The sequence below is a fragment of the Gallus gallus genome, chromosome 2 (genome assembly GCF_016699485.2).
Source record: "Gallus gallus isolate bGalGal1 chromosome 2, bGalGal1.mat.broiler.GRCg7b, whole genome shotgun sequence".
NCBI lineage: Eukaryota > Metazoa > Chordata > Aves > Galliformes > Phasianidae > Gallus > Gallus gallus.
This window is the reverse complement of record NC_052533.1, coordinates 70,984,153-70,998,643: the sequence shown is the minus strand read 5'-3', so window position 1 is coordinate 70,998,643 and position 14,491 is coordinate 70,984,153. Positions and strand designations below refer to the sequence as shown.

The window sequence follows — 14,491 nt, the reverse complement described above, 5'->3', positions numbered from 1 at the left end:
GTAGAAGTACTGCTAGAAGGCATTCTTTCTTCTCGTCCCTCTCTTCTGTTCCTGCTACCTAGTCAATATTGTATATCTCACAGAATCAATCAGAAATTCTGCCAAGGTTGTGACACATATTATTTGACTATTCAGAAGAAGATAAATATTCTTTAGACCTTCTGTCCATTGCACCTATCAGAGTATCACCTTAGAATGCCAAAAGAAACCACATGTACCAACTAGAGCAATTCAAAGAAAAAGAAAAAAAAAATCTATGCTTGTCAACATCTTCTACCATGTTAAGGGTTGTGATAGCCATGAAATCCTCCATGGAAGTACACTGGGAGACGGTCTGGCTTATGACACCAGAAGATGTTCATTGCATTGCATATTAATGTCATTTTAGTTCTACTATATTACATATAATCAAAAAGGCAAAAAACCATCTCAGTAGATGGAAACTGTTAAAAATTATACAGAGCAAAATGGAAATATTACATTAATTTCTACTGTGAATTCCAACGCTTCTTTGATGACATAATGAGTATTTACTGTGTTGCTTTAGATACAAGAGTGAGAGAATACCAATTTTTTTTTTTTTAAAGATACATTTATAATAGAAAAAAAATAGTTTTTGCAGCCCATTTGAATGCATAAACACACATAGCTACCAATTAACATATCAGGTAGCCAATTAGTCTTAATCATTTTAAGAATGCTTGAAATTTTTAGTAATTTCAAGAAATATCTTGTTTTGCTACATCAGCTACATGAAATTCTGTGAGCTGTAGGTCTGTGTAGGTCATCTTCTGAACATACAATTCTTTAAGTAGTACAGGGATCTTGTGCTCACTGCTAAAATAATAGGAAAGCATGAGAAAGTACAGTCTCACACCCAAGCTGAAAACAAAGTCTAAAACTCCCCCTTTCTGCTTCAATGACAATGACTCATGGAATGAGAAATTCAAGACTGAGACAAGGAGAGGTTTTTGTTCTTTTTTTTTTTCTTTTAAGATCTCCTGGAGTTTCTGCTCTTCCCAGAGTACTGCAGAGGTACCATGATATATTGACATCAAGGATATGCCTGCACCAGAGACTTCTGTGAGGAGACTTTTGCAGTGCTTCTTTTTTCCTTTCTCTCTCTTCGTTTGGGCAGTAGGGGGCGAGATGAATAGTAACAATACACAAATTAGATAATTTCCATATGGAAAATATAGATTATAAATTAAATGCATACATGTAATGAAGATTAATGCCCTGTACCCTGTTTCCTTCATTCTGCTTTCACCAGTAGCCTCTCTCAAATCAAACTTTGATGCATTCTGTTCCAGCTCTTAGCATCTAAAAGCCTAATTCAACTCCACTGACATTTACCTTGTTTGTATGTAGCCTTGCCTGGGGACAGACATATTCTCATTTTCATCTCTCCTGACATTCTACATCGTTGTCTAATATTCAGATTTCTGATGACAACTTACAAAATTGCTAAAAGCTTGCCTCTTAGTCCAGTATACTGTGTTTGTCACTGAAGTTTGTGTTAACAACTTATTTGTGTCAAGGAAGTTCTTCCTACAGTCTTGTTCTGGTTTGGTTTGGTTTGGTTTGAAAATTTTCTCCCAGCAGTGCCTCTTTGGGTTTCTTTACCATATATTTATTTTCTCCAATCCTATGTTAAGGTAGTTCCTTAAAGATATAAATCATTGAAAACTAATGCATTTCTGTGTACTTCTACTTACTGACAACAATGTTAAGGACATGCATTCTGAAACTCTGGTTTTCACCTCCAAAAGTCACAAAAAAGAAATGTGCATTCATATACCACCAAGCTTTAAGTATATGAATTGTTATTACAGCATCTGCAGGTTATTTTGACCTTTTGTCACTTTTTTTTTTTTTTTTAATTCAATATATTGTTGCAAACTTGACATGCAGCTCAAAGTGAGCTGTTTAGGTGCTAGCCTGCAGCTCCCTGGCCCCCTGACCTCCCTTTGATAACAGTTCAGAGATGCATTATTGGAACTAGCAGAGGAAAGTGTTACAGGGATAAAGTGAATAACAGTAAAGAGATATTTTCTGAGAAACTGACTGGAAATCAACTTAGTAGGAAGGAAAATATTAGGCAGGACTGTGTTCCTATGTCTGGCTGAAGTGATCTTGTGTGTAAGCTGTCTATTTGCTCTCTAGTAAGAGAAGAGTGCCTCTGTAGGCCATATTATGTCATCTTTTGGATATAAGTGGTAGAATTAACTATTATAGAGTCAACAAAATATGTAAGAACAATAAAAGTGTTTTTAGATCCACTGTCTCAGATTTCAGTTACTTTTATGTGAGATCCTTCCTTTTGTCAAAATTTGAGCATCTGGGAAATGACAAATATCCTTTTAAATATAGAAGGTACTTGTTTCTGAAAAAAATACAACAATTTCCCAGTACTAATAATGAATGGGTATTATGTACTTGCAATTTTCTGGGGGTTTTCTGACAGAATTAATTTGAGGGTGCCTCTTAATTTTGTTCCTAGAAAAAAAAAAATCTGAAAAATACCTAATTTATAGAAATCTAGATTATAAAATCCAGTAATCTAGAGAAAACTTTAAAAACATATTATTTTGGACATCCAGATGAACTTAGATTTCCCTAAAAATTGTAGTAATATATATAGTATGCATCCTGTATTGTTAATTTCTTTGGTACTTTTCATACTTCATTTTTTAAACAAAAACTTTTCAACTCTCAGTCACATCATAGCTGATCCAGGTAGATTTCTCCTATTCTGTATTGGAAAGAAAAATGTGCATTGCATGAAAGCTGAGGCAGCAAGCAGATTAGAAACATAAATGTCTACTAGATCATTGTCATAAACATTTTAAAATATATGCAAATGTAGATAGTTCTTTGAAAGAAGAGAACACTAAAATATTTAATAAAATATTCAACATCAACAAAGTTGAATGTTGTTTCTACTGCATGTCTTGCTTTAATTTAGAAAGGCACAATTAGTAAGAGAAGTCTAATTTTCCTAATTGTTTTAAAACCACAAAATAATATTAGAATACAATCTAATTCCCCTTTCTTACATCTACCAAAAATAAACCTTCATGGTTCCTTAAATCCCCAGGTATGTATACATTAAATCCAGTCTCTTGTTACCTGGTCACAAAAGAAAGAAAAAAAAAAAAAAAAAGAAGAATGCTAATCTTATGTCATATAGTAATACACACTGCAAGGCAGATGGCATTTATTTATAATTAAAATTTCAAAATCATTTATCTTTTTTCTATACTACATTCCCAATACAAAGTACTCTCCATATTGTTCTTGCACAGCACATTTCAACTACTGATCCATTATAAGAAGAGGCATCTGAAAATTAAGTTTTGCATGATATGCAGTCCTATATTGTTCAGAAAGACTGAACAGTTTTTTTGTGATTAACAAATTACGTGCATAAGTAGTGTTTTTATAAATACTAATTTATTTAATAAAAATACAAAAATATAAATATACATATATAAAAATACTGTGATGAATCAACACAGAGACATTCTTTAACTCAATAAATATGGCAGTAATATTATTATAATTTAAATATACTTTGGAGATTATGTTACACTGTGGGCTCACAATGTCCCACCTAATAGGAAAGGTAAAGCAAAGGAATTAAAAAAAAAAAAAAAAAATCCACGTCATTATTAAAGGCACAAAAAGCCTTTTATTGTGTTTTCATTGCAAATGAAAACCTTTTGTCAGAAATTTCTAGGCAGAAAGGGTGAATTATAGATTTTTTATCTAAATCATTCATAATAATTTATATTGACTTACTGATTAAGCAAACCCTTACTAAGACAACAACTATCTTTTGTAAAAAAAAAAAAAAAAAAATCCCAAGTAAGAGAGAGTAAGCCACTTTATCTAGTAACATAGACATGAATTCCACTAACATTGACCAGCTTACAGATTAATTCCTCAGTCTCTGTCACTTTCCTCTCCACCATACATATCTGCTAATTTTTTAAACCGAGGACCCCAGTCACTAAGGTAATCATAATCTTGGTTGCCATCTGTGGCGAGCGATTCCAGGCTGCTGAGTGAATTTGCTATGGAATCATTTCCTTCATAAGCATACGTTGCTAGTGAATCATAAGGAGGGGCAGCTGGGTCTGAATCATTTTCCTTTAGCCTTCGATGAATAAAATCTTGAACATCAATGTTTTCCCAAAGCGGTGCAGTCCGTCTTATCTGAAATATAGTTTCTGGTAAGACATCTCTTCTCATCTTACTTTCCTCCCTTGCTTCTGGATTTCTCAATGTACCAATGTCAAAAGCCTGGGTGTCTTCTTCTCCACCCCCTTCATCATTGTATGTCACAATGTTGTCTCGAACATCATCCTTTGAGATGATCAAGGGTTCTTTCTTCCTTTGTCTCTTGAGGGCTGCAAACAAGACAACTAACACTGAAAAGCAACAAAAGATGAAGGAAGAAATGGAGAGTTACAAAATAAATAAATGAGAATATATTTTCATTACCCGTTGTTCTTGAAATTTCAAAGGATTTTTAGTAGGGATATAGGTACAAAAGCTGAGGTTGAGGTTAATAAATAAATATTAGCACTAGTGCAGCAGCCAAATATATATGTTCTTTTAAACCCATGGGAACAGTGGTTAAAATATTATATATTCCATGTAGATATACAAGTTACTATTAAGCTGAAGTTGAAAAGTGGAGAATGTTTTAAAATAGATCATCCTACAAGCCTTTGACTTCAGCTTTAATTTTGTGAAGTACTGCCTTCCTGGCAGTCGCTAAGGGTAATTTTATCAAAAGTAGTTGAGTCCCCTAAGCAATTTAGGTATTCCTAAGTGCCTGATTCACTACTGAAAGTAGGATCTGCAAGTTCTTCTAAAAATAAGAACCTGAGAACCTTCAGCTATCAATATTATTGACAAAACTGTTTTTGGCTTCAGTGACTGCAGGAATTGAAATATGATCTCTTTTACTGCTTCATCTAAAGCATGATTCTGGTAGTTTAAGAAATACTAGTTGAATAAGTCTTTGTTTCTGCGAGGTAAGAATTGGCACTAAGCTGAGCCTCTACAGAGGTAGATGAGAAACTAAAGTCAAGCTTTGCAAATACATTCTGCTGGTTAAGTGCTATTGATTTCAGTAGGAATTCAATACCTAAATGCATTTAAAAATCTGACCCTTGCTCCAGTATCTGAAGTAAATAGGAAGGGCCAACAAGATCATCTGTCAGTGAGGCATAACAGTGGATGCCAAGCCACACTTAAAGTGTGTTAAGCCTTCAGAGCAAATTTTTTACTCTAGAAGACTTTAGTGATGGTGAATAAAAATAATGGACATACTGAGGCCAGAACGAGGAACAAAGATCCTCTGCATGCCATGGTACAGTGTTGTGAGGGTAAAGGCTGTTCTGTTTGTGATTTTGTGAGTGTACAGGAACAATCTTTTTCAAGTTTTTTTTTTCTAGTACTAGACAAGGAGTAGTCTATTCATAAATTTAGTAACTTCATGTAAAAGAGGTAGGGCAGCTATGAGGGCAAGAGTTTTTATGAAAAAGTGTATCACAGCTGGGTACTTAATATTTCTCCTGTGCTAGGCACAGTCATGCCACTCTACTGTCTGAACACACTTCTTAGTGAACAGTATTTAAATAAAGTGACAAGAACTACATCAGCTGTAAGCTAAGAATTTTGTCTAGCTGCATTCCAGTCTTATACTACTTTGGCTTCAGCTATGTCTGTAGTGTTAAGTAAAGCAGGGTCTCTGACACTGGGTCTACAAGATTCAATCTGGTCATGCTTGTTTTGAACAGCACAGGTCCCTGAGGCTGTTCTGTCCCATGTGGTGTTGCTGTGGTCCTAAGGAAAATGATGATCTTGATTTTTATTTTTAGTTCAGTGTTTCCATACTAACGCACTGCAGTCCACCAGAATGGTGTTTTCACAGTGAGGGAGTATGTGTTTTGTGATATATATTTCATGCTCTGTGTTATCACGTGAATGAGGGCTTTGAAGGTGTGGAGCCCACAGACATGGTGTTAAGAACTGTGCAAGCTGGAGAGCCAGATCTGACAGAGAATCAAGATTGCTTGCTGGGAGGTGTGCCCTGCAAGTTCTGCTGCTCAGGCTATGATTGGACAATGTCCTGAGGAAGGAAATTTGGATCAAGCTGAAAACAGGAAAGTAGTGATGCTTAAACCTGAGTATTAGGAATAAATGGCTTGTCAGAGCTCAAGCACTCTCCCTTCCCAGTTACAGTTCCCAAATATATAGTTCCCTCTCCTAACAGCCTCTGTCGTCATCTGAACATTTTCTGGAGGTAGCCTAAATCCACTTGATCTTGCTAGTAATCCAAATACTGGCAAAATTATATAACCTGACACCTGTAAACTCACTCCCCCCTTGGCAATCTGTGTTGTCTGTGATGGGTGGGAAGCAGGTGAGATCTAACATAGAGGTTGATTGGAAAGTGGAGACCATGGCCCTTTTAAGGAGAAACTTCTTTGGCCAGCAAAACTAACAAGTTACAGTTTCTATGCTCTTAAAAGCATGTTATGAACAACTGTTTATTCTAATTCCTTCACATATCCCTTAGTTTTTCAAATGCTCCTGCTCTCCAGCTACCCATCTAACTTCTGTGTTCAATCTTTATTTAATCAGATGTACTCACTACGACTTGCAAGCAATTGAACATTTCTCTTCTATGCTTTTGAGCTAAATATTTTCTGAGTATAAAAATTACAAATTATTCATGATTAAATAGCTGGTATAATTGATATTTTTCTAATCATGGAGAAACATATCACTCAGCTTCAGGATGATGACTTTCTGAGTCCTGGATTAAAATGACAATCTGTTTATAATGTAAAATATTGTTCTAATGTGCGTAGTGTCTGAAACTGAACCTAGATTTTTAAATTTGTTTTCCCCGAATAACACCAATAGTCTCATTGTTCCATTTTTGTTCATTCTTTCAAACTGTAATGATGAATAACAGCCCACATTTGCTCCTTCTCCCCTCCCACCTCCTCTTCCATCTTAGAAAAGATTCCTTACAAAGGGATAAAAGATTGTATTAGACATGAAATATTGCTCTGCAGTGTCATATGAATAAGGGGTTGAAGAATACCAGGGGTCTAGAAGCAACCAGCCCTTGCATTGGCAATCATATGTCTCCCCACAGGTACATACCCAGCAGGATGATGATGCAGAGGAGAATGGCAATCAGTGCCCCTGTGCTGAGGCCAGCAGGAAGGAGCAGGGCCTCTGTGTTGCAGGACTGCATGTTCCCTCGGCTATCACAGGCACAGACTTGGATGGTCAGCGTGCCAGTGCTGCTCTGAACCGGGTAGTCATTGTCAAATATTATGATTGGCAGGTGATAGATACTTGTCTTACTTCGGCTGTATCCATTTCTTCTAGTTATAATTCCTGCTGTGTTGTCTAGAATGGAAAAGCAGAACACGTATTTGTTACAAGATGAACACAGAACAGTATTGAGGAGGGGATGATGGGGAAGCTGGCACTGATCAACAGTTACCTTTGTTGTCTATAATGGAGAAGTTTGGATGAACAGCAAATTCTGGCACCAACTCAAAGAAAAATTTGTGTCCTCGAGGAGGTTCATCTTTGTCAACTGCACTCACAGTCTGTATCAACTATAAAGAAAACAGTATTTCATGCTTTTTTCTTTCTTAAGAGATTTTGTTTGTTTTAAATAAACTCTCTGCTTCTCATGTCCAGTGAAAATCTGATGAATCTCTATAAGTAGGCACAAAGTGATGTCCTAAGCCAAATGTTCCCCAAATAAGCACAGGAGAGGTTCCAACAAACAAGTTGTTGCTTTGTTGTTTAAACATAAAACAGAGAATGAAAAAGGGACAAGTCTTCACTGTGAGACTGCCGTCTGCTTTGATTTGTACTCAGTATCTTGTAGTGGTACAGAAACAATTGCCCTTCTGAATAAGCCATAAACCTCCTGTGGCCTCCTATAGCAATGACACAGAGCAGTGCGTAAACCAATTGTTAAGTGGGTCTAATTCCCAGTTCACCTCATCTGCGCCTGGTGATAAATTGGAGTACTGCACTGGCAGGATGCTCAGCTCTCCTGAGGTAATAAAGTGTGATACTTTACTCCTTCCTAAATTGAAATCTCTGGCTGTGGAGCTTTACAGCTGTAAACAAGGGCACTCAAGCCTTCTAGGGGCAGTGGAAACAGCCCTGGCACAGCATCAGAGCAGAAAAGATTGAAAAAGAAGGCCCTCAGCAGTGATTCCAGGTTGCACAGGCTTTTCTGTTGCATAAAAATAAGCACAATTATTTGTACCTGATTATATACAGACACATGTGCACACTAGCAATTTGTCTTTTTTTTTTTTTTTTTGTCTTCCCCCCCCCCCCCTCTAGCTGCTAGTGGGGGCTAAGGAATACAGCTGCAGAACTGCAAAAGGAGAAGCTACCTGAGAACACCCATGAGCAGAGCCATGACTTGCAGCAGTTAGTATTGCGTGAAGCTGTGTGAGCAGTAGTAATGCAACAAGACATTCAAGTGACTGCTGTGCCCCTTGTACTCTCCAGTGGGAACATGCTGGAGAATGGCCCATACTCCACCTTGGATTTCAAGGGTATGTTTGAGTTCAGAAGATGTCTTCTGAAGATGACAAAGCTCATTGGTGTGAAAATGAGAGTAAGCTTCTTCTGAGGGTTCTGTAACTCAGCACAGCTGAGTTTCTGTAGCGCCTAAACTTAGAGGCAGAAGGAGCTCAGCAGTCAGACTTGTTTCTTTTAAAGCTGTGAAGGAGCTGATGCCTGACTTGAGGTTTTCAAGTGTTTCCAGTGCATAGGGTGTCCTGAAATCCCACAGACATCAAAGCCACTTGTTATCAAAGGCTTACTTCATGGCTTGTTTTTCTGATATTTCCAGGAAGAGTACAGCGTGAGCCCTTCAAGAAATACAGTAATTGACAAGTAACACTGATATGATTTTTAAGCTTTGTGGCAATAAAGTAAGGAGCAGCTTTTTTTCTTGAAGACTGCTATAAACATCGCCTTGAGTGAGATTCAAGATCATAATGAAATTTGGGTGAATATTAGCATTTCTCAGGATGAAACTCTATTGGATTAACACAATTGCAGGGCTGTAATATTCAGAAACCAGAAATCTGTACACAATGAGTATTTGCCTATTTTTCTAGAAAACCTTGGGATTCTTTAATTACATGTAATAATATACAACTGTTATGTAACAAAAAACAGAACAAAGAACAACAGCAAAAACAATAGAGAAGGCCTCCGTTTATTTAAGCATGATTAAAATAATGACCACATACTAAGGCCTCTTCACTTTTAAAGCATTTGATGATCACTGCACCTCACTTTAGTTGTTTTAGTTTGTTTGCTTGTTTTTTAATCAACTTCTCAAGGTTAGCCAAATTTCTGTTTATGACATGTTTATGATGTGCTGCCTGTGTCTCTGATCCTGTCCCCTGTTTCCAATGTACAGCCTGTTCCTCTTCTTTCAGTCACAATATGCTTCTGAGAGCAGCCACAGAGAGAGTAAGATTAAGACATTGTTTTGCTTTATGTGAAAGTGGAATATTGCTATAACAAAACACACTTCTAATAGGTGTAGATTACCAAAATGAAAATATTTTTCCCTCATTTTTTTACAAGTTTGAACACATGAACACATACAATTTGAATACATGAACACACAAAAAGTGCTAGAGATGAGTGAGAATTAAAATATATGGTAATATTTGTGCAATTACTTGATGAAAAACTCAAGGATAAAGAAAAAAATCCTGATATAATAGCTACCAGAAATTACAGTTGAGTATCTTGGGGTTTTTTGAGATGTAATCAGTGGGATGTTTGTGGGATCTGGATTTTATTCCCTTCATGTGCAAATGACAGGAAGGAGGACAATTATGCCAGGCATAGAGAAACCTAATTACATTGAAAACTTATTTTTGAGGATAAGGCTGAAGGAGAAAACAATAACAACAACAGCAGCAAAAACCTATTATCTGCTCAAACTATTGGCTGCATAAATTGAGAACCAGATGTTTTTCCACCAGGAAAGATGTGAGAATAAAACAATGAAAAAGGATGAATGCAGGTGATTTTTTTAAAATAAAGAAGGTGAAAGGAAATTAGAAATGTTATCTAATTAAGGTTTTTGTTTGTTTGCAATACAACTGTAAATAAAATAGATGGATGTTAGTGAAAATCACTGCAGAAATGAAAAATATGAGCCTATTTTTATTGTGAATTAAATCAGTTATTTAAAAAAACAAATAGTACTGATTTGTTTATATTTTGCAATTTTAAGATGAAAATATATTCTCTTTCCATTTTGAGGCAATTATTGACATTGAGTTATCATCACTTTTCTCCAAGAGTTCAGAGAAAGATCTTCAACATTGTAAGATTTATGAGGGAAGCTTTACTTCAGGAAATTCCCTTTTACTCAAACGAGTCAAGCTTATCACAGTTAGAGGAGAAAAGAAGCATTCTCATTTTGTCTTTTATTCCACTGTTTCCAGGAGAATAGGCCTAATTTGTAAATACAGCATTATGGCCCCTATTTTGATGTCAGTGTTGTGTGCACTTCTCTACGTTTAAAGAAACAGATATTTTTGTGGGTAAATTCTAGTTTTTAGGGATTGTTTGCCTTTGAGGGTACTAAAAATACAAACTTAGACACTGATAAATAATTTCTCTTTTAAATTTGGGATAAAATGGTTCTAGTTGCTTGACAATGTAAGATGAGTTGTGAATGATGAAATATTATTACTGGAAGAATATGTTGGAGAATATTCATGATGATGCCAGAAAATCTGTCTAAAATATTTGGGCCCCTTTACCCCTGTAACTAATTTTTTAAATATGACAATGGTTTGGTTAAAATATTGCCTTTTTATTATTATTATTATTATTATTCTTTTCTCCAGAATACCATTTTTCAAAGGTCATGACTCACACAACATTCAAAACTGTGACTGTAGTTTTTCTTCTGGCTATTTTATAGCTATTCGCATTAAGCTCTGGAAAAAAAAAAAAAAAAAAAAAAGGATCAGGAATGAATAGACTGCCTCATAACAGATTCCACAGATGTAGTACATCCACAGACACTGGCTGCTCTATAGTTTGATTCATGCTCCTTCAAATACAGGAATTATGTAAAAGCTAGGTGGGAGCATTCTGAAATAGTAAGGGTTCCTAAGCACTTCAGAGATGTTCCTGAGGCTGCATCTGTAGACACAGAGTTGCACAAGCAAGAGTTTTGGGTCATGGACTCAGACTTGGGATTGTCTTCAAAAGGAAAAGAAGAACAATTAAAGCAAATGTTAAGCTAACAGTACATCTTTATCAATACAGGGATTTTAACAAATAGCACCAGCTAGCCACCTTTTAGGTAAAGTTTTCAGCCTGAGCTGGTTTGATACTTCATCCATACAAAGCACAGTTGCAGCTTGGCTCCAGAGCCCGCACTTCAACAATGCAGCAACATGCTTCAGGCATTATTAGAAAGTTAAATGAACAAAACTGAACAAGATGAGGTGAACAGATGAATTCACATTACAATTTTCTACCCATAAAACAAAATTTGAGACAATTCGAGTGTCCACTAAATAATCTGCTGCTAATTATTTTTTTCAAACACAAGCATACTGATGATGACTGTCATGTTTGAAAATGTGTGTTTAAAATGTTTTAAAATATTTTAATTTTTTTCAAAATGTCTTCTTTTAAAATTCACTTTAAACAAGACAGTGAAAAATAACATCACTTGCAGAGTTTAAAGATGCTCTGCTGTTTTAAACAGCACCTTTGTGAATTTTTAACAATCCACTTGTCATATAGAATGAAATATGTACCTCCAGTGACTGAGAAGCAAGAGCACTGAAGAACAACACTATTAGGAGAGAGACTTAACAGCAGGATCTGCTGAATTTTGTTTTATTTCCTTTGTGGGATTACAGACTAGAAGAGAAATAGGCCTTGAATCCAGTTGAAATGTTTGGCCTTACGTTCTTGTTACATTACATTCTTAGATAAACCTGGATATTGTACAGTACTGAGAAATTTCTCAAACACAATTTTTCTACTTTTGTCTGCTTCTGAAATATATTTCTGATATATTCTGATATTTAAAAATATCACTAGACAATTGAGAAGGGGACATTTTTCTTTGTTTTTGTCTGACACTTTTTTACTGAAGTCACTTAGGAGAGAACAGAACAAATCCTGCATCTCGGAGCATTGGCTTTGTCATTTCTTGAAATGTATTAAACTTCTTTTGTGCAGCAAATATTTTTGTGGTGTTTGATCTCACCAATATATCTGCAATAACCTATGAAAAATACATGAGAGACTATGTTTTTGACAGATCAGAAAGTAACTGTTCACACACACTGTGGTGAAAGGATGGGAGAGCAAATTTGTGTCTCTCTTGTCCTTTCTCTTTCTTGATGCTTTTTCTGCCTATGTGATCTGGTAGGGACAATCGAACTAATCTTGAATACATTGCTAACATAGCACAGTGGGAAGTGGTTGGGTTCAAGATCTTGTAGAAGATTTGGAAGCAGTTACATTTCTCGGGAGTAAATTAATATTGTTGATAGAATCACAAGGTTGGAAAGGATCTACAAGATCATCTACTCCAACCGTCCGCCCATTGCCATTGCTACCACAAGATACTAAACCATATCTGGTAGCTCCTCATCCAGATGCCTCTTGAACACTGCCAGGGACAGCAACTCCACCACCTCCCTGGGCAGGCCATTCCAACGTCTGACCACTTTATGAGAAAAAAAGTTTTTCCTTATGTCTAGTCTAAATCTCCTCTGGCACAACTTGTGGCCATTTCCTTGGGTCCTCTTTGTTGCCTGGGAGAAGAGGCCAAACCCCTCCTCACCACAACCTCCCTTCAGGAAGTTGTAGAGTGCAATGAGGTCTCCCCTGAGCCTTCTCTGCAGACTAAACAATCCCAGCTCCCTCAGCCACTCCTCATAAGACTTGTGCTCCAGACCCCTCATCAGTTTCACTGCCCTTCTCTGGACACGTTCCAGGGCCTCGATGTCTTTCTTGTAGCGAGGGGCCCAAAACTGAACACAGCACTCAAGGTGCAGCCGCACTAGTGCTGAGTACAGGGGGATGATTACCTTTCTGCCCCTGCTGGCCACACTATGCCAGGATATGCAGGCCACGATGCCATTGGCCCTCGTGGCCACCTGGGCACGCTGTCAGCTCATGTTCAGCTGAGCATCAACCAACACCCCAAGGTCACTTTCCTCTTCACAGGCATCCAGCCACTCATCTCCAAGCCTATAGCACTGCATGGGGCTATTGTGGCCAAAGTGCAGGACCCGGCACTTGGCCTTGTTGAACCTTGTCCCATTCACCTCAGCCCAGCGATCCAGCTTATCTAGATCCCTCTGAAGGACCTCCCTACCCTCAGGGAGATCGACACTAATTCCCAACTTGGTGTCATCTGCAAATTTATTCAGGGTACACTCAATTCCCTAATCTAGAAATATATTAAACAAGATGGGCCCCAGTACCGAGCCCTGGGGGACACCACTTGTAGCGGGTCACCAGCTGGACTTAACTCCACTAAATACTACCCGCTGGGCATGGCCCTTTAGCCAGTTCCTTACCCAAAGAGGGGCATACCTGTCCAGGCCAGGGGCAGCCAGTTTCCCCAGAAGAATACTTTGAGAGACCATGTCAAAGGCTTTGCTGAAGTCTAGGTAGACTACATCAATAGCCTTTCCCTCAGCTACCAGTCTGGTCACCCAGTCACAGAAAGAGATGAGGTTGGTCAAACACGACCTGCCTTTCATGAAGCTGTGCTGGCTGGGCTTGATCCCCTGGATGCCACACATGTGCCATGTGATCTCACCCAGGATGATTTGCTCCATAACTTTCCCTGACACCAAGGTCAGGCTGACAGGCCTGTAGTTCCCCAGATCCTCCTTACAGCACTTCTTGTAGACGGGAGTCACATCGGTAAACCTCCAATTCTCTGGGACCTATCCAGATAACCAGAAATGCTGGTAGGTTGTGGAGAGTGGCTTGGCAATCACCCCCGCCAGCTCCCTCACCACCCTAAGGTGGAGCTCATCTGGTCCCGTGGACCTGTGACAGTCCAGATGGAGGAGGAGCTCTCTGACTGTCTCCACCTGAATCACCAGGGGTGTATTCTGTGAACCATCCCAGACTTCCAGATCAGGGCATAAAGCAGGATAACAGGGCATAGACTGAGGATAACTGATCTGCCTATTAAAGGCAGATGTAAAGAAAGCGTTGAGGACCTCAGTCTTCTCCTTATCCTCAGAGGTCACATTCCACGCAGCATCAAGTAAAGGATGGAAATTCTCCTTGGCTCTTCTCTTAATACTGATATATTTGTAAAAGGATTTCTTATTCTCTTCTACTGCAGTGGCCAATCTGAGTTCAAGTTGAGCTTTTGCCTTCCGGA

At 37.8% G+C, this 14,491-nt stretch overlaps 1 protein-coding gene across 1 annotated transcript in view; it reads right to left on the bottom strand.

Annotated features, from left to right (window-relative positions):
- Positions 1 to 3,446: 3,446 nt before the first annotated feature.
- Positions 3,447 to 14,491, bottom strand: part of CDH9 (cadherin 9) — a 100,059-nt gene continuing 89,014 nt past the window's right edge. Inside the window, exons 10-12 of the mRNA XM_015282209.4 lie at positions 7,544 to 7,661; positions 7,195 to 7,446; positions 3,447 to 4,436 (exon numbers count right to left, since the gene is read on the bottom strand). Of these exons, the coding sequence (XP_015137695.2) occupies positions 3,949 to 4,436; positions 7,195 to 7,446; positions 7,544 to 7,661 (858 nt within the window). The 3' untranslated portion in view covers positions 3,447 to 3,948. The remainder of the gene's footprint in view (positions 4,437 to 7,194; positions 7,447 to 7,543; positions 7,662 to 14,491) is intronic.